The 21,113-nt window shown below is 38.6% G+C and overlaps 1 protein-coding gene across 1 annotated transcript in view; it reads right to left on the bottom strand.

The window, feature by feature from the left end:
• Positions 1 to 2,561: 2,561 nt before the first annotated feature.
• The window catches only part of lpcat2 (lysophosphatidylcholine acyltransferase 2), a 30,943-nt gene continuing 12,391 nt past the window's right edge, over positions 2,562 to 21,113 (bottom strand). Inside the window, exons 4-14 of the mRNA XM_055648447.1 lie at positions 19,728 to 19,840; positions 19,560 to 19,620; positions 16,909 to 16,967; positions 15,118 to 15,152; positions 8,776 to 8,830; positions 8,060 to 8,142; positions 7,650 to 7,775; positions 7,010 to 7,163; positions 6,560 to 6,658; positions 5,608 to 5,749; positions 2,562 to 4,928 (exon numbers count right to left, since the gene is read on the bottom strand). Of these exons, the coding sequence (XP_055504422.1) occupies positions 4,741 to 4,928; positions 5,608 to 5,749; positions 6,560 to 6,658; positions 7,010 to 7,163; positions 7,650 to 7,775; positions 8,060 to 8,142; positions 8,776 to 8,830; positions 15,118 to 15,152; positions 16,909 to 16,967; positions 19,560 to 19,620; positions 19,728 to 19,840 (1,115 nt within the window). The 3' untranslated portion in view covers positions 2,562 to 4,740. The remainder of the gene's footprint in view (positions 4,929 to 5,607; positions 5,750 to 6,559; positions 6,659 to 7,009; positions 7,164 to 7,649; positions 7,776 to 8,059; positions 8,143 to 8,775; positions 8,831 to 15,117; positions 15,153 to 16,908; positions 16,968 to 19,559; positions 19,621 to 19,727; positions 19,841 to 21,113) is intronic.

Below are 21,113 nucleotides of genomic sequence, written 5' to 3'. Positions count from 1 at the left end.
AAATTTGTAAATTGCCCCTAGTGAGTAGGATAGTGTTGGTGCCCTTACTCCATAGGATAGACCTATTGCACTAGGATAGAACGATTGATGGCCGGCGCAGACTCGGTGGGCCGAAGGGCCTGTTTCCACTAAAAAAAAAGCCTAAATCTGCCAAGATGAGTACAGCATCAGTAACTTTCACTGAGCTTAATACCATTGAGAACAAGGAATCCTACTTGATTATCGACCCCAGTCCCCTCCCCCAGTCAAACACATACACATTCATTTAGAAACATAGAAAAACATTTCCATTATCATTGGTGCCAAGTGGTTGCAAACGTACAAAACACACAACTGCTCAAACGAGCTACTCCAGCAGCACCTTCCAAATCCACAACCACTACAACCAAATAGGGCAAGTTGAGTTGTTCATGGGAACACAACCCCCTCAAGTTGCCTTCCCCTCCCAGTCATATACTACTCTGACTTGAAAATATATTGCTCGTCATTCATGATCACTAGATGATCACACATGAAACATAAAGATCATAAGTGATAGGAGCAGAATTAAACCACTCGGCCTATCAAGTCTTCACCACCATTCAATCACGGCTGATCTATGTCTCCCTCTCAACCCCATTATTCTGTCTTCTTGCCATAACCTCTGACACCCGTACTAATCAAGAATCTATCTATCTCAGCCTTAATAATATCCACTGACTGGGCCTCCACAGCCTTCTGTGGCAAAGAATTCCACAGATTCACCACCCACACCACCATAAATACCAGAACTCCCTTCCCAACATCATAGAGGGGGTGCCTTCACTGGAAGGTCTGCAGCATTTCAAGAAAGTGACTCACAACCACCTTCTCCTGCGCAGTAAGAGATGGCCAACAAATGCTGGCCTGATATATGACAGCAAGATCCTGAAAATAACTTTTTAAAACAAATTAATGTACACAACTGTGTATACACAACCACAACAGTTAATACTTGACTTTCACAAATACGTTAAAAGTTCAAAAAAATGTTCATCACATGGAGACTCCTCATAAATGTCTATTTACCCCACATTGCCTGGAAGAAGCGGAAATTTGAAGACAATAAGGTATTAGGCTGATTATCTTTGATGTCCAATGTGGCCAAGAAGATTTAAAATCAAACCTAACTCTAAATTAACTAATTTCTGGAGTTAAAGATGAGAGAAAGCTAAGAGTCTTTGTAGTTAGTGCTCATTAAATCCAACCAACATGAAGCAGTTGTTAACAAAATAGAATTTATAATTATACAGCTAAGAGTGTAATATTATTCAGTATCATGTAGGTTCCTCATACAGAATGTTTCTTGCACGACTGCAATAATTAACTGATATATATTCAGACTGTTACAGTATTTCAATAGATTATACACTGTGACCCAGGTTAAAAAAGCATACATTGTGAAAGGATTTACATATGATACACATGCAGCAATTTAAATAAATACACATCCTCATTTAGTGTCAACACCCTGTGTTACAATAGACAATAGGTGCAGGCGTAGGCCCTTCGAGCCATTCACTGTGATCATGGCTGATCATCCACACACAGTACCCCGTTCCTGCCTTCTCCCCATATCCCGATTGCTATCTTTAAGAGCTCTATCCAACTCTCTCTTGAAAGCATCCAGAGAATTGGCCTCCACTGCCTGAGGCAGAGAATTCCAGATTCATAACCCTCTGTATGAAAAAGTTTTTCCTCATCTCTGTTCTAAATGGCTTACCCCTTATTCTTAAACTGTGCCCCTGGTACTGAACTCCCCCAACATCAGGAACATGTTTCCTGCATTGAGCGTGTCAAAACCCGTAATAATCTTACGTGTTATTAATGTTACAGATGAACTGAAATTCTCCCTTACATGAGAACATATACATCAATGATTTGGATGAGAACGTACAGGGCACGATTAGCAAGTTTGCACATGAAACAAAAGTAAGTGGTTTTGCAGATAGTGAAGATGGTTGTGAATGGTCGCAGCAGGATCTGGATCAATTGGCCAGGTGGGCTTAGGAATGGTTGATGGAATTTAATATAGAGAAGTGTGAGGTGTTGCATTTTGGGACGTCGAACAAGGGCAGGACCTACACAGTAAGTGGTAGGCCTCTGGGTAGTGTTGTAGAGCAGAGGGATCTAGGAGTACAAGTGCATGGTTCCATGAAGGTGTGACACTATTTTCCCATTTGCATTACCTGGTGTACTCATGCAAGGTGTGAATTTCATGCAGAGCTTTACACAGTATCTCAGTACACACAACAATAACGCACCAATATCATTACCTGTGTGTAGGGCAATACTATATGATTACTACAGAAAATGGACATTTCATATTCTCAGAAAGATCAATATATGGGCAGCTCCCAGGATTAGAACCCTTCTGTAACATGGGGACTACCCCTACTGAAGGTTATATTTGAACAGCATACCATACATTTTTGAGTTTGTTATCTTTCAGATACTGTATCAGATTCCAAACCCTTGTGATTTGGCGACTTTACATAAGGTTCTGATGTGTATCAAATTTCAAAATGCAAGAATCACACAGTGAACATTTAAAGTAAAATATCCAAAGTATTTATTTACATTTAAAATCATATAATATAGCATTTTCCCTCAACTTTAAATATGTACAAAGCAACGACATCACACTTAGAAGCATGGTAAAATCATCTAAAGTCATTAGCTGTGTTAACTTTTCCCAGTAAGAAGTCTTCCTTTCTTTGGTAAAAAATAGTCCTTTATGCATCATATAATATTGTTGCATTCCTTGAAAACTCCCCTTGTTAATTATATAGATTCAACATCACATACAAACCTTTCCCATTGATACATTGTAATTTAGAATTGAAGTAGAGATACAATCTGCTTTTGCCACACTTGTCCCTTCAAAAACTGGGACAGTCAATTGAGCTTGATTGAATCAAGTATCCAAATTACAAAAGCATTTTGACCAATGTGAAAAGTTCACTCAACATTTCTTCAAGATTAAAAACATAAGGGAAAATAAATGTTGATAAGATAAATGGTTTGAATGTTAAAACTTCCCTTGCTTTAAAATGTTTTATTTTTCCCTGCCCTTTAATAATTCTTCTCCTAGTCGGCATAGACTTGAGATAATAACTATGAGTACGAGACTTCTCGTGACTTACAGATCAACTGTTTACCCAAATATTTTTGGAGATGCAGTTACTTGGAGAATCTAGCAGCCCAGTTGGCATTCAATGATATTGTGACCAGTATCCACACGAGAGAAACCGTGTTCTAAATCTGAGACTATTTTAAAAGTCAATGAGTCAAGTCATAAATGGTAAACACTATGGGATAGCTTTGTCAATCAGTATCTTTAAGGGTTAGATTTTGGAGATTCTCCAAATGACATTGCGATAAGGAAAGCAATGAATCAACAAAAATAATCTTCTTTATAAAACTTTTCAATTAAGAAAAATCCATTTTCTTCATGGTGTGGTGATGTACAGATTCTGTGCTGCAGTGTTAATTCAGATGGACTAGCAGTTTTTGGAAACTTCACTATTTCTGATCAGTTTACTGATCTCGGTAAGACCAGCAATCAAGTTTAGTAGCTCTATGCACATTGGAAAAAATAAATATGCCAGTGATCTGACTTTTGGCAGTTTTTGTGAGAGCCAGGCTGAAGATGTACGCAGATGTAGAAGTCGTTGGTTGCAGTACTCTCTGGATTTGAACAGCTTTTTGACAGAAGACTCCTCTTACCTCCATTTCTCCTGTCCCCACCCTTGCCTGTGTTTTGAAATTACCTCCATCCATGAAGGTAATTATGTTGAAAAAGTGTCAGACAACAAAGTGCCGGCTATGCCTGACATTTCTTTTCTGGATGAATCTAAAAGTGTGGCCGATATGAAAATAGAAGTTATCTACATCTAGTTTATCTTTTTAGTTTTCAATCCAAAATAATATGGCGTAGAACAGAAACAGCTGGCAATACATATCAAAAGCCACTATTAGAAATACTTCTGACCTTGACAGTCGACTTTCAACCTGCATTGAAATTAGTTTATTACTCATTTGTGTCATTTACCTACAGTAATTTGACTTTTTTTTGCAATGTTAAAGGCACAATATCATTCCAAATGAAATCCTATCAAATTAAAACATCAGAGAAAAATATGTACACATTTCACTTGACATAGCCAGGCCTAATTTTATTCTTGGTATACAATCTGGACTTGTTTTAAGTCATAAAAATGCTGCAAGTTTGCCAAAGCTCAGCAGTAAGAATATTTAATTTTTATGTTGGCTCATCCCATCTACTGTTGGTCACTCCTCACATTCAGTGACACCCTCCTGAAACACCTTGCTTTACCTCCCACCTCTAAATGCCTTCCAAAATGTTGGCAAAGCCTTTCATTACTTTTCCCAATTTCTACCCAGCATTTATTTCAGCATTTATTTACTGGCTGAAACACTTTGGAATTTGTTAAAAAATAATGTATAAAATTCTGGTTTGTTTTTCATTTAAATTCAACAAAATTAAAATGCCCAGAATAAATTTGGGTCATTTTATGGACATTTGTTTTAAAAAAAAAATCAATATATAAACAGTATGAAGCATCATAGCACACAATGCCTTTATATGTTAACAAAACAAAAGCTAGCGGATTTCACTCTAAGACTCCAACAATTCTGCCTGGATATGAAAGTAAGTATGTTTGTAACTCTTCTTTGGAATAACACAGTAATTCAAGCTCAGTCCTCTTTTTTGTCAGAGCTATCACAGCTATCTTCACACATGCCTTGTGTCACTTTGTGTGGTTTTTCCAGATCCGTATCATCATCTGTTATTGACTGCCATGCCTTATAACGTTGAAGGTCTAGGTATGTAGTAAACAACTTGGCATACTCCGGGTGTGTCAGAGCAAACTCGCGGAATGTTTCTAGGATTAAAAATAAATATTTATTTAGCAGATAATTACTTTCAAGTTATTTCACAGCCCCTTGCAGACATTTATGTGAAGAGACTTCAAATCCCCCAAAAATAGAAAACTGCAATTTGCACTCTCTTGATTGTACATTGCTGAGACGGAACTTCTCTGGTAAAAAACAGAAGTAAGAATCCAAGCAGCAACTGCACATTTCACCACTAACTAGGCCGATGTTTAGCTTATGACAAAATATTATTGTAAGAGACTCTGAAAGGCTCGAGAGATGCAATACTATGAGAAAGGTTTATGATTTTCAGAACTTCCTAGAGGCATTGATCTCAAGTAAACAGTTTGATGTGCCACAAAATGAGGTGGTTTTGAGGGGGAAGCAAAGGTATGCGGTCATACGTTCAAGATAATCTGGATACAGCTATGGAACACCCTCACAAACACTCGAACACTGCTCCATGCAGTGCTCCCTGACAATAATCTGTCTGCATGAGATGAATTTGCTTCTTTACATTATAAACTTTACAAAATAGAATTGAAATAATTTTCCTCAAATGGTCTGGTCAATTCATAATTTGTAATGTTCTCAACATAATAGTTACATTATTTTTCCAGGTTAGTTTTCCGTTAATCCTGATTTTTCTAAATTAAATTGGAAGAATGAAAATGAACACCTACTCACCATATGAAATTTTTCCATCACCATTAACGTCGATTGTTTTGAACAATTGAGAAACATCAAGATCATGTAGACTGAATGCAGATCGCAAGAGAGAAGAGAACTCGTCTTCAGTTATATATCCATCTTCGTCGATGTCAAACATCTGAAATATGAAGAGAGGTCATTCTAAAATATTTATAATGTACACATGAATGAGTTCGCCTCTCTTGACAACTTAGCTGTGAAGATAAATTTCAGGCAAATCATGGTGAAACCTGGCAACATAACAACAGAAAAAGAAACACGAGGGTGGAAAGTAGCACACATATAGTCAAATTAAGATTTTGCCCAGGGATTCGTAGTGAATGAAAGAAAAATGCTTACAGTCGAACTCAAAGAAAAATATCTAAAAATAACTGGTGTTCTATGGAATTTTCTTGAAAAATCAAGTTATGAACAAGATGAATCATCGTAGCAAACAAGGCCTTCATTCAATGGTATGATCTATGGAAAAAGTTAGAATCTGAACTATTGGATTTGAAGACACAGGAACTGCAGATGCTGGATGATGAAAAAAGAGACAAAGTGCTGGAGTAACTCAGCAGGTCAGAACATGGCAGACGAGCAGGAGAGTAGCAGGAATCACAGAGGGAGGGCAATGAGAGAGGGTCTCCCTGAAATCCGGTCAGAGAGAGGTGAACTTCTCCAAAGTAGGCATACCTTGGGAAGATAGACACAAAATGCTGGGAGACAGGCAGCATCTGGATAGAAGGAATGGGTGATGTTTCGGGTCCAGACCCTTCTTCAGACTTCTTCGACCTGCTGAGTTACTCCAGCATTTTGTGTCTATCTTCGGTGTACCTGCAGTTCCTTCCTTCAGAGAGAGTCGAGTTGTAAATCTCTTGCACATGTCCACGAAGCAAAGCAGCTATCCTAAGGAGATTCACATCAATATGTGCTCTACTACTCTTACCTTAAATGCAAACCGAACAGTCTCCTCTGTGTTGGCAGGACTACAAAGAATCACCAGACCAATCACATATTCTCTGAAATCTATGGTGCCATCCCCATTCTACAAAGGAAAGAATCAGTTCACAAAGATTATTACCAATTAAATATTATCTACCTTTAAAAATCCAGACAACTGCGGTTACATGATATAATTTATGGCTAACTTGCACAGATTGAAGCCATGACTAGGATTTGATTCTAAATGAAACTGTTTATAAAATTACAGTATTGTGTGAAGAACATAGTTATGCTACAAGTATGATTTTTAACATAGATACTATGGATATCTAGTCACCTTGATTGAATCTCGCAAAAAAAATCCAGTTTGCTTCCTATCGCACATAATTGTCAAATTACTTAAACTGCTCAGTTATTCTTAAATTATAATCAATCCTTTAAAGTAAACACTTACTCGATCAAAAAGAGCAAACACCTCTCTAAGTGGAGGAGAAACTGGCAGTTTCAAATGTTCCGCAAATTCTTCAATACCAATCCTTCCCCCTTTGGATTTACTGGCAATTGTAGCAAAACAGTCGAGTTGTTTCCTTACATTGTCCCATTTCAGACTGTAACAGAAATATAAATGTTTGTACATAGTAAAACAAAACAACTGATTAAGCTAAATTTTAACTACCAAGAATTGTATTCCTGATGATCAGCCATGATCATATTGAATGGCGGTGCAGGCTCGAAGGGCCGAATGGCCTACTCCTGCACCTAATTTCTATGTTTCTATGTTCAGCACTTCCTTGGAAAAATAGTGTTAGTAGGAACAGCAGATGCTGGTTTAAACCGAAGATAGACTCAGAGATACACAAAATTACTGGAGAAACTCAGCGGGTGCAGCAGCATCTATGGAACGAAGGAGATAGGCAACGTTTTGGGCCGAAACCCTTCTTCAGACTCAGAGATGCTGCCTGTCCCGCTGAGTTACTCCAGCTTTTTGTATCTATCCTTGGAAAAATAGGTTGCAGCAAAGGATTTATATTCTTATTTAAAAAATCAACTAAACATAAATCTATACTACACCATAAAAGTTAATGAATGCATACTTGAGTTTTCTGCTAATTTTGGTAAACTCCACTAAGCCAGCTTCCATGGGCAAAGTCAGTTCACCTGCTGAAATCATCAATCTGCAATCTTCAAACGTGTGGTCAGTCATTGGCACATCCAATTCCCTACAAGAATAATGATGGATAATATAACACAGGATCAAAATGAATAATACCATGATGTTTCCTTGGTTTAAAAGCTATTATTCCCTCCACTTAATATATATTGATTAACATCTACATTATACCCAAGGGATACTGATATCTATGAAAATAAGACGGAATTGTTGATTAGACAATAGCATCTTTTTGGTCTAATATTTTCCCATTATAGAAATAGTGATATCCCCTCCAAGAATAAGCATAAAAAAATGTTGTGTACGGAAAACAAGCAGAAGTAAGCCACTTACGTTGCCATAGTGCTACGAACTCTGTTGGCGTACAGGAAGGGATCACTACGTTCTTCAGCATTTGGCACATACACTGGCAAAAACTGCAAAAGTTCATTATGATTATTTTACATCACCCAACTCTGATTTTATAGAGACATAAAACATTCTGAAGACAGACAAAGCAGCAACCATATATTGAATCAGAGCCATGCAGAAGCACAAAATTAAGGATTATTGCAGTGATAGCCAAAAGGTGACATTTCACATCTTTTCCTCGTATACAGTTCAACTTTGACAGGAATTTTATTTTTAAAAGTGATATACACAAGGCTGGCATTTTTACTGATTATTTATGCTCTATTCTTCAGTAACCTCAAACTCTGTGAGCCTTTACATTTATCCTTTCATCGGCTGAGCTCCACATAATAAACTTTTGCACTTTTACATTTTTTCATATGGAAGAAATATGCTAGGCATCTGGAATTTTGACAAATCTATGTACTGCTGCCCTTTCAAGAAGGCATTTCAATGTTAGAAGCCACTTTTGAAATGACTAAATGACATGTATGTTACTGTGCTTCACTGACCAGCTACCTGTTTTAAGTCAGATTTATCAAACACCTTACAAACAACTTGATTGTTTCTTCTCTAATTCTTTTACCTCCTCTGAGATGCTTATTCAAAATAATGTTTTATTAATGCAGGCAGATTTGCGCAGTAATTTATACTCTTACCTCAATTTCCACATTTGTGTACGGTTGACATAATGTCAAGAACGTAAGCATTGACCTGCAAAAGAATAAACCAAATAGTAATTAATTCTTCAGATAGTTTGTCATTTGAGATTTCCCTCAAAAGTGGCAAAATCAAGGTCACAGGTTAAAATCAATCCACTAAGTGGTGGCATCTATGTTGTGACATCTGGCCTTGGAATACAGGAATGACAACCAAAAGACTCTTCTGGCAACAAAAGGAACAAAATAAATTTGCAGAAAAAAGAGCATGTGATGATGTGAAATGTCAGAAATTGTCACAAATGTCAGAAATATCACTGGCAACGGGCACTTTATGTTGTCACATGGTTACAAGCAAGGTCCCATTGACCATCCCAACTTCAACTTAAAGAGCCCCCTAGTGGAAATTCAATTGTTTTTTTTAAAATTAACTTTGCATGATTTTTACTTGGCCTAAAAGCTATTAGTTTAGTTTAGTTAAACTTCGGCCCACCTATACGTCTTTGGAGTGTGTGGAAGGAAACCGAAGATCTCGGTGAAAACCCATGCAGGTCACGGGGAGAACGTACAAACTCCTGCACAAACAGCTGGCGCTATAGGCCCTATCCACACCGACCAGCAATCTCCGCACTTTCCTAGGGACACACTAGGGACAATTTTAACATTTATACCAAGCCAATTAACCTACAAATCTATACGTCTTTGGAGTGTGGAAGGAAACCGAAGATCTTGGAGAAAACCCATGCAGGTCACGGGGAGAACGTACAAACTCTGCACAAACAGCTGGCGCTATAGGCCCTATAAGGCAGCAACTCTACTGCTATGCCACCAAGCTATTGCCCTCTCAAATTAATATGTATATGTGGATTAATACCATTTAAATTATTCCCAATGGGATACAGGTAATGATGCTCAAAGTATGAAAGTAAGAGGGAATTGTTGATAAGATGATAGCATCTTTTTGAAGTCTTATATTTTTCCATTAGAGATAAAGTGTAATACCCTCCAAAAAGCACAAAAACAATTTGTGTATGGAAAACTATATTATTAACAACTGCCCTACATTTATTTATTACTAATACAAAACAAAGTCACAGAGATTCTAAGTAATGATAGAAAATAGTGTAAATACTCAGGCAGCATTTGAAGATAAAATAGAATGAAAGCTTCAAGTTGATGTCTTTTTAATAGAATCTGAGTTCCCGTGAAAGATCATAGATCTAAAATGTTAATTCTTTCACCTCAAATATTATCCAATAAACCAAGTAAAGCATTTTGTAATTATAATTTGAGACTGATATTAAAGTTGGTGGGTACTTAACTTTGTTCTTCCTTAAATAAGGTAGTCTTATAAAGAAGGGAGGTACTCCTTTATAAAGAGAAGTAATTCTTCATAAACTTCTTCTAAAGTGCACCATTTTAACATTAATGCTGACCATCAGAATATAATGGAATGATTTAACACCTGAATCCCAAGACTTTTAAAAAGGTTTTTAATTTGTCCTACTTTATTGCTCTTTCTACTTCGCCTGATAAATGTATTCTTCAACTACTTATTTAATTACCTTTTAAAAGATATTACTGGATCTACTTCCATTAGTTTTGAAGACGCTGTATTCTCGACCATAGCAATCTCCTAAATAAAAATGTTTCTCCATCTGATTGTTTTATCAATTAATTTAAAGCTGTCCACTCTGGTTATTGGCTCTCTATCCGTGAAATTATCTATATTTACTTTATCATTTCCCATCGAAGTTTCCAACATCTTTCATCAATCTGTCCTTAATTTTCGCCACTTTGTGGCAGAAAACTCCAATTTTGCTGACCTCTCCATGAGTAATGGACAAATACACTAGCAGATAATAATGGGAATCGTGCAAAGTGCCAGCCAAGATGTGCCAAATGTCCCCTCTCTCCAGCATACCTTTTCGTGAATCTTTCCATGAGTCTTTAATCCCTTGTACAATTCAAGTTTTTTTAATGCCTTGTACAATTCTAGTAAATTGTGTGTTGTGCAAAGTGTCAAATAGTTCAAAATGACAGTAAGAGAAAATTAAGAAACTGGAAGCATGAAATAAAAACAAAAAAAGCTAGATAGATTTTGTAGGCCAGAGAGCATCTATGGAAAGAGAACCAGTCAACGTTTCAGACCTGGGAACCTACTTGATGACTGGGAAAGAGAGGGGAACAAATTAATTTTCAGTATTGGAGAAATGACCCACATCACCCTGGCCACATTCTCATCTTTCTGTAAGATAATACAAGAGTCGGTGAACCCAACCCCTTTGTTCAAGACCAGTTTCCCATGAATTATCATTCACTTGAACAATTAATTCTGTACAACCCTAACAACAACCCTACGTTATATTTTGCACTATGGCTTGTGCTGTCATGGTCTGGTTTACATAGAATAACTAATCATTTATTTGTTGTGATGTTGCATTTAATGTGCCTATAAAGCTACAGCAAGTAAGAATTTATTTGTTCTGGTCCCGCTGCAGATGATAAATACACACTCTTGACTCTCGGCTTTTTTTTTAACATCAAATTGCATCTATCATATGTTGTCACGGCAAATCGAAATCTAAGTCATATACAGAGGAGTAACTAGTGAATAAATCCACTAGGCGGCGCGACTCACCCGTTGCAGCGGTTCCTACAGCCTGTCTGTCTTTTTTTTATTTTTTGTCTAGTTAAATGTAGTGTTGGTGTTTTTTTAATAGTGTTTTTAACTGTGTATATGTGGGGGGTGGGGGGGGGGGGGGGTAAGGGGGAAACTGTTTAAAATCTCTTCCCTGTACGGGAGACCCGACCTTTTTCCTGTCGGGTCTCCGTTGTCGTTGGGGCCTAGCATCGTGGAGCGGCCTCCAACCTGAATGATCCGAGTGCTCGGGAGACTGCGGAGCTGCGGACTTACTATTGTGGGGCTGGCCGGCCTCGGAGCATGGGGAGCGGTGGTGGCTCGTTGCTGCGGCTCGGCTCCTGGGGCTCGGAGGCTGCAGCAGCGCAGCCGCAGGTCCGGTGGACTGTCGGGACATCGGGAGCTCGCGGGTCCAGGTGGAGAGACCGCTTCCCGGAGCTCCCGCAACGCGACTTCTCCAGCCCGTGTCGCGGGGTTGGATCGACCCGGAGCGGGGCCGTACATCGCCCGGCACGGCTTCATGGCCGTGGGACATTCCAGCGCCCGCCGGGAGCTCCAACTTTGTGACTTTTAGACAGGGAGCGGGGCCGTACATCGCCCGGCGCGGCCTAAAATGGCCGTGGGACTTATCATCGCCCGCCTGGGGCTTCGACATCGGGAGAGAAATGGAGAACAGGGGAGAGAAAAGACTTTGCCTTCCATCACAGTGGGTTCACTGTGATGGATGTTTGTGTGAATTAAATTGTGTGTATGTCTGTAGGAAATTGTCTTTGTTTGTATGGCTGTGGAAACGGAATTTCGTTTGAGCCTCACTGAGGTTCAAATGACAATAAATATTATATTGTATTGTAATTCCAGGACAACCAATCACAGAGTAACAATGCAAAAATACCAAATACCCCTTTTCTCAAAAAAGTAAAACTACAAATGAAAATCATCGCCTTAAGTTTCAACAGGAAATAACGTAAAGCTTTTGGTTCTTTGGCACTTCCTTTGTTGGTAGATAATCTTAAAATAGAATACCACTGTGCTTTTAATCACTAAATTACAAAATATCCACAGTTGAATCTGCAATTACAACTCTCTGGCAAATATAGCTCGAGCACCAACCAAAAATGGGAAGACAGTTATCTGCAGATCATAGTGTTTTGTGATCTTTCAAATATTTTCCACTCGCCTCAATTAGCAAGATTTTGAATGAGTAATATATGCTTCTATTCACTGTACACTAAAAAGGCTGCTTAGAAAATTAGTATGAAGATAACAGATATGCTAGTCACTAATAAGACATAAGCCAATCCAAGATGTACTGATGTTGCCCAGTTAATCTGCAATTGAGAGAATTTGAATTCAGTTTATTGTCACATGTATCGAGCTACAGTGAAAAGCTTTCTTTGATAGGAATGTTGTAAAGAGCAAATGCATCTTAGAGTGGTAAGACAAAGAGTATCTTCAGTTTGTAAAGCAAACTGCACTTTAGGATCTTTAGGGATAATTCTCAATCTCTGTAATGTTGTTTCAAAATCAGCTAGCAGAGACTAAATATTTATTCAAATAAAACAGAAAGCAAACTGCAATAAATGAAAGTCATCTCTAGAACCTACTAGCATTTGGTTTCAGAAAGCCATGAGATCATTTCCAATCTGGAGATCTCAGGACAAATTAACTTTTAAAAGGTGTGCAAACTGATCTGATTGAATGGTTCATATTTGTTCTATTTTGTAAAATATTTTCTCAATGTTGTTGCTATTATTTGATTACTTCACACTGAAGATGGCCTTTCAGTATTGAGCTTAACTTTGCTGTCTAAATGAGTTGCCTTGGTTTATGCTAGGTGACCCATACTGTTTTATTGCTTCTCTGTTTGAAGACAGAAGTAACTGTACAAGTGAGTGGTTTGCTGGCCCACTTCAGAGAGCATTTAAGATTAACCACCAAGGGGTGGGTCTGGTTTGGAATAACAAGTAGGGCTGAAAAGAAATTCTATCCCTCACGATGCAGGAAATTAGTGAAGCAGATGGGTCTTGGTGCTAGACGGCGTTCATGGCCATCCTTACTTAGATTTGCTGGTGTTTCTTCCTCCCCTTCCATATTTCAGATTATCAAACTAGAACTCTGGCCAAGTTCCATCACTGCAGCCGAACTGAACTCTGTTCTCTAGATTGTTTACCTAGGTCTCAGTAGTCCTGTGTGGGAAGGAACTGCAGATATTGGTTATACACCGAATATAGACACAAAATGTTGGAGTAACTCAGCAGGACATGCAGCATTTCTAGAGAGAAGGAATGGGTGGCAGTCTGAAGAAGGGTCTCGACCAGAAACATCACCCATACCTTCCCTCCAGAGATGATGCCTGGCCCGCTGAGTTACTCTAGCATTTTGTGTCTATCTCTGGAGAACTGGTCGGATAATTTAACCATTGCGCCAATACTGTATCCTACATACGTTCTAGGAATCAGGTCAGTGTGCAACAAAATATATGCCTACAGTTATAATTTAATGGCAATCTCATGACATTTACTGAAGGGAACAAAGGAAAGGACTTTCTGAAAATGGGATTAGAGGTTTGAATAATCCAGCCCACAAACACAGAAGCAGATGTTGTGGAAATGTAGCTTCTGCAACATGGCATTTAAACTGGACACGCAATAAGGATTTTTCCCATCGATGAAAAATAAAAGAGTTATTAGTGTTTAAAAAATGTTGAGATTCTCTCTCCACAAGGCCACGCCCCTTCCGGAGGGACTATACAACCCGGAAGTGTTGAGTGCCTCAGTCAGTTTCTACAAGATGTGGGAGTGAGAGGGTCACGTCTCTCAGTCCGAGCTGTGAATAACACTGAACACATGTCTACTAAACTGTGAGTGGTTTTACTGACCTGTCAGTGCCCTTAATGTGGTTTGAAAATATGGTTTGGAGATACTAAAGCTGATTTACCTTTGGTTTGGAAATGCTAAAGCTGTGTTGCCTTTGGTTTGGAAGTGCTAAAGCTGTGTTGTCCATGCTTTGGAAATGGTAAAGCTGTGTTGCCTAATTAAAGTTGCCTTGCCTTCGATATAATTAAAAGTCTAATCTTGACCACTTCCTGTTTGCGCTTTATATTGATTTTAGAATAAATGCTACCACGTACGGTTGTGATTTTTGGCCATCTTACTCAGAATCCCCCTCTGCCCATCAGGTGCCGAGGATTTTCCCGTCGATGAAAAATAAAAGAGTTATTAGTGTTTTGAAAATGTTGAGATTCTCTCTAATGTCAATCATGCCATGAAGGACACGCCCCTTCTAGTGGGAGGGACTATAAAACCCAGAAGTGCGGGCGTGGCTCAGTCTCTGCAAGATGGATGAAGGAGAGGTCACGACTCGCTGTCTTTAGTGGCCTTGCATCCCGCTTGAAATGGTATGAAACTGCACTTGAATTTGGTGGCCTTGCACCCTGCTTGAAATGGAATTTCAAGGAATAGCTGTGAGTCAACTGCCAGCCCACCAGCCATGAGTGAGTGAGCTGCCAGCACAACAGGCTTGAGTAACTGAGCCACCAGAATCCATTCGGCCCACAATGTCCATACTAGCCCTATGGAAACCAGTCCCTTCACCCATACAACACCCAGCGGGTCCCAATTAGTCTAGTCTTAATAAAATTTATTGAACAAACCAATAACAGCTTAATTCCTACAGTAAATTAATAAATGCAATAAACTTACGCAGAGTGTCCTTGCCATGTCCAAGTAACGGTGTCCTGCGAAAAAAAGTTTCATAGTTTATTTAAAATCTCTAATAACAAGTTTTACAACATATTTTTTATATATTTGTACATTTTTGTGTCATCATTTCTGTGGAAGCTTAATTTTCAAAACAGCAATGTTCAAGATGTAGCTGAATAAAAATATAAAAACGGCTTCTAAAAATATTCAATCTGTCATTAACAATGCCAAATACCGATAAAGTTGATCTTCCTTCATGAACGAGAGAACTATCATTAAACTGCACTGCCAAGTGATAGAGCAGAATTAGGCCATTCGGCCCATCAGGTCTACTCTGCCATTCAATCTTGGCTGATCTATCTCTCCCTCCTAAACCCATTCTCCTGCCTTCTCCCCATAACTCCTGACACCTGTACTAATCTAGAATCTATCTCTCTGCTTTAAAAATATCCATTGACTTGGTTTCCACAGCCTTCTGTGGCAGAGAATTCCACAGATTCACCACCCTTTGACTAAAAAAATCCTTCTCATCTCCTTCCTAAAGGTGTAATTGACAATTCTGAACCTGTTCATTAAGATTAATTTATGATGACATATACAACATGGTGCAATAAATGTTCTTGCGTATATGAACCTTACAGAGTAAACAATAATGCTAAACATGACAACAAATATGAGTACAAAACTGTAGTGTCAAATCAGTGCAGTACTAAAAAATAATAAAGGACAATAACAGAATGGAGACACAATAAAGATGCTGGAATCTTGAGCAAAAAGTGCCAGAGGAACTCCACAGGCCAGTCAGCAGACAAAATGTGTAGGAAAGAACTGGAGATGCTGGTTTAAACCGAAGAAAGACACAAAGCTGGAGTAACTTAGCGGGACTGGCAGCATCTCTAGAGAGGAGGAATAGGTGACGTCTCTGGTCACAGAATCGGGCAGCACTGAATCAGGCCCTTCAGCCCATCATTAAACAAACACCTACACTAATGCCATTTTATTCTCCCTCCATTCCCGTCAACTCCTCCCACACTCTATTGCATCAGTAGATCAGTAGTCATTCACCTACCAACCTCACATCCTTGGAACGTAGGAGGAACCTGAAGCAGCAAAATGAAATCCAGATCGATACAGCAAGAGCATGAAAACTCCATACAATTTTCATTCTTGCTTTATGTGAATGACCAGGATAATAACAAACATTAAATCACTTTGACAGCTGGGTAAGCTTGGGGGGTGGGTGAGGACATGGTTTATCTGGCTAGCATAAAATCCTATGGCTAGGGTTTGCCATTTACAATTGACAAAGATCTGTGAGCGGCACGTTGTTACAGTGGTAGAGTTGCTGCCTGACAGTGCCAGAGACCCTGGTTCGAGGCCGACTTTGGGTGCTGTCTGTACGGAGTTTGTACGTTCTCCCTGTGACCACGTGGGTTTTCTCTGAGTCCACCAGTTTCCTCCCACACTCCAAAGACGTATAGGATTGTAGGATAATTGGCTTCCGTACACTTGAAAATTGTAGCTAGAATGTAGGATAGTGTTATTGTGTGGGGATCGTTAATCACCATGGACCTGGTGGGCTGAAGTGCATGTTTCTGCACTGTATCTCTAAACTAAATCTTCACTATGACAGGCTTTGGAAATCTCCTTGCAGGTTTTTATACAAAGAATCTTGTGTTGGGTGTATCTGCTAAAAGACCTTTGAACCTTTGTTTCCAAGGTAAGGCTCAAATTGGGTTTTTTTTCCTGAAGGAACATAAAATAGAACCATGCACGCGAAAAAAAACTCACCAGTCTATTTGGGTATCGAATGAGTACTGGCTGAACAGGAACTCCTGGAATAAAAGCACCTGCAAGTATATTAGAAACAGTTAACATTTTGTAACTCAGTCAAATGTTTATACCGTCATCTTGATTTACAGATTAGAGGAAGTATTGGATATGGTGCCTGGAGAGAGAGGAGGCTGAACAGTGTACTAAGAATTGAAGCCAAGGATGCAGGAGTAAAGGAAGAAATTAGAAGGAGAAAAAAGGCCATGAGATGAGATATCTCTGGCAGAAAAGACATTCTATATAAAAAAAGGAACTAGGGCGAGAGTATAGGATCTGTGTGACAATATATATATGTAAAACCACAGGAAATGCACAAGACATTAAATTAATATTTCTTGTCTGTATTTACCAAGGGGAAGAACATGAATTCTGGGGAAGGAACAATGATATTCTGGAGTATATCCAGAATTATATGAGGAGGTGATGTTAAATGTGTTGGAAGGAACTGCAGATGCAGGGTTTACACTGAAGGGTCTCGACCCAAAACGTCACCCATTCCTTCTATCCAAAGATACTGCCTGTCCTGCTGAGTTACTCCAGCATTTTGTGTCTATCTTAGGTGATGCTAAATGTCTTGAATAGTGAATAGTGAACAGAATAATGAAAGGTACAGATAGGGTGAATGTGGAAAGGATGTTTCCTTTGTGGGAGAGTCTATTACTAGAGGTCATAGCCTCAGAATTAAAGGGCGCTCTTTTAGAAAGGAGATGAGGGGGAATTTCTTTAGTCAGAGGGCAGTTAATCTGTGGAATTCATTGTGGAGGCCAGGTCAGTGGATATTTTTAAGGCAGAAATAGACAAATTCTTGATTAGAACAGGTGTCAAGGGTTATGGGGAGAAGACAGGAAAATGGGATTAGGAGTCAGATCAGCCATGATTGAATGCCGGAGTAGACTTGATGGGCGGAATAGCCTAATTCTACTCCTATAACTTGTGAACTTGTGAAAAAGATTCTAAGTGACAGGACTTATTTATATTTGCAAAGGCAAGCACTGATTAGTGCACCTTTGTGTGTGGGAAATCATGTCTCATAAATTTGATTGACTTTTTTAAGGAAATAATCAAGATGATTGCCAGGGACAAGGTAGCACACATCATTCACATGGACCTTAGCAAAGCCTTTGACAAGTTCCAACATGGTAGACTGGTCCAGAAGATTTGAACAAATAGGAACCAGGATGTGTACAAATTGGCTTGATGATAGAAGAGTGGATAGGATGTAAAATTATAAGAGGTTTAAATAGGATGGATAGCTAAAGTAGATTTCCTTTAGTAAGGATGACTACAACTAGATAGCATAGGGAAAAGTTTTTCCATATACGTCAGTTGGTACAGGTAATTCTGCAATAATGCATGTTTTCATAATGCGAATGGGATATAATGTGATTATTAAATTAATGAACACTATTAGTATTATACAGCCCGATTGCTTATAATGCAATTTCTATTGGAAACTAGTAAGCCACTTAAAAGTTACCCTGGAAATTGACCAGCAGAAAAAAGCTGTCTTGGAAAGAAGCAGTTGAGGGAAAATAAACTGTTTGCATGTAATCTCCCCCTTCCTGTAGAAATCAGACACCATTTTCCCTTAACATCGGTTCACTATGGGTGGCCATTGAAATTAACAACCAATCACTTTTTATTAATATATGCAATTAAACAATATGGGTGGGAGATTGCAACCTTCATGTGGTCCACCTGTTTCGACTAATGCAATCAACCCGACGTGCACAAACAAAAGATCAAATAGAACAAGTTGACCGACAACTTTAGGCTGTGCACACCACACGCAAGAAGAAGATTAAACAAAATAACATACAACCTTTAGTAATTTTAGATTGCAGCAACAAATATAAATTTAAAAATCCTGGAAGGAACATTCAAAATTCAACTGAAGATACAAAATCTATATGATACCAAAGACAAATTTAAAATAATCATCATCCCGGTGGCTCATGGACATTCTCACCCTTTGTGTCAGTCAGGAACCTGCTGCAAACAGTTGCTACACCTTCAAGCCTTGCAAAAATTCTCAACATGCACGTCTTTGGGATGTGGGAGGAAAATGGAGCCTCTGGGGGAAACCCACGCGGTGACAGGGAGAATGTGCAAACTCTACGCAGACAGCACCTGTAGTCAGGATTGAACCTGGGTCTCCAGCGCTATGTGACAGCAGCTCTACCATATGTGCCACTGTGAAATTTAAGTTTCATAATTACATTGATCAATTTAATTCATCAGAAATCTGACGAAAACTAATTGAATATATTTGAATTATATTTTCACATCATTTTACAGGAAAGTTACTTTTTATCAAGCTGTTGAACTGTGAAAGGGGAGAAGAGTTCCCACAGACATTGTGGACAGAAGAGCTTGTCTTGTGCTGGACCTTTCTATAATCAATCTTCATTAAATAGATTGACTAACTTACTGAAGTGATGTTTAAAAAAAATTCCTCATAAGACAAGGACATGATCAATTCAGCAAAAGCTGTAATCTAATCTTCACAAATAAATTTACATTTCAGGTTTCAAAGCTTCTTTGGAGAGTGTATATTAGAAGAAAGAATAGGAGTATTAAAAAAAAATCAATTAGGAGAGTTCATTCACCTGATTTGAAAGTGATGAGGCAGGCTCGATTTGTACAGGTCCCTTCTGGAAAGATCATAAGCTAGAAAGAGAAAGTGCAATTTCAACAAAATAGACTGGATAATGTATTACAGGTTAATAAGATTGTGGAGCCTAGACAATCACGCCTAGTTAGATTGTTCCAAATACCTGAGGCCATTTCCCTTTGGATGTTGCACGTTTTGTAATTTCTTCAATAGTATTCTTTCTAGAATCTGTCTCATTACGAGACACCAATATAGGTTGAACACAGTGGAGAAAAGCTAAAACACAAGATGCAGATGTAATTTAATAGCATTACCTGAAAAATGAACGGTAGTTGATAATAGATGCATATTCTTCACAAGGATTTCACATTAAAAGAATAAAGTTGATTGATACAATCTAAGAACCTAATTTATTAATAAGGCTTGGACATCTATTCCTTGCTTGTGTTAAAGCATGCCGCACTCAGAGACCACAGGTTTGCCTTGAATTGCGAACTTCTGTGCCATAGATAACTCATTCCACTGAATGCATGCTGCAATGTGCCTTTTATAAAGTGTTTCACAATTTTTTTCAAATGTGCCTTCATAGTCTAGCTATAAAATACAGTTGTTTCAGAAATGCTTTCTGCTGCGTACTATAAATATCTTTCAAAAGTGTAAATTGAAAGAAATTACTCAGAGTAAAAGAATCAAAAATGTGAAAAGTAATACTTTCCATTTAAAGCATCTTGTCTAAGCATCAAGTAATTCTCATAGATATATCACCAGCCAGGTGCAGAATAAAACAGTTTGTGCATTGATCTGGTGCCTTGCCTTTGAAGAAACCCCTCGAAAGCGACACTTCTAATACCTGCCCATACTAACTGATGGAAATTATAAATCCCTATCAAAAGATTTTTGCTACAGGCCAATAAAATTAGGAACCAAGATAAAGCTCTACAAACTTATTTTATTGAGATCAGCATAACTTCAGTAACATTTAAGTATTCATACTCCTAATCTATCCTGAATTCAAAATTAAATTATAATTTGTGTGGCAGAGTGGTGCAGTGGTAGAGTTGCTGCCTTACAACGCCAGAGTCCCGGGTTCAATCCTGAACAGGATTTGAATCTGTACAGAGTTTGAATGTTCCCCCTTTGACCGTGTGACTTTTCTCTGGGTGCTCTGGATTCCTCCCACATTTCAAAGACGTGCAGGTTTGTCGATTAATTGGTTTCGGTACACTGTTGGAGTGCTGAACTAGTGTATGGGTGATCGTTGGTCAGCATGGACTCAGTTGGCCAAGGGGTCTGATTCCACGTTGTATCTCTAATATAAACTATCTATTAGCATGGTGATCTTTCATAGTTTAATGAAGTGTTTCTAGCTGAAATTCTGAAGGAAAAGGTTACAAGCTGTTGTGAAAGGAACTAGTTACAGCGCGAACATACAAGAGATTATGAGATGGTTAGAAAACCTTAGATAGTAGATGCCAATTAGATACCATATGCAGCCTCATGCACCCTTCTCAGTATGTTAGAGGGTATTTTGTCTAGGAGTGCAATTCCC

Source organism: Leucoraja erinacea, chromosome 17 (assembly GCF_028641065.1).
Source record: "Leucoraja erinacea ecotype New England chromosome 17, Leri_hhj_1, whole genome shotgun sequence".
In the NCBI taxonomy this organism is placed as follows: domain Eukaryota; kingdom Metazoa; phylum Chordata; class Chondrichthyes; order Rajiformes; family Rajidae; genus Leucoraja; species Leucoraja erinaceus.
The sequence above is the reverse complement of the archived record's forward strand: the minus strand, read 5'-3'. Positions and strand labels throughout refer to the sequence as shown.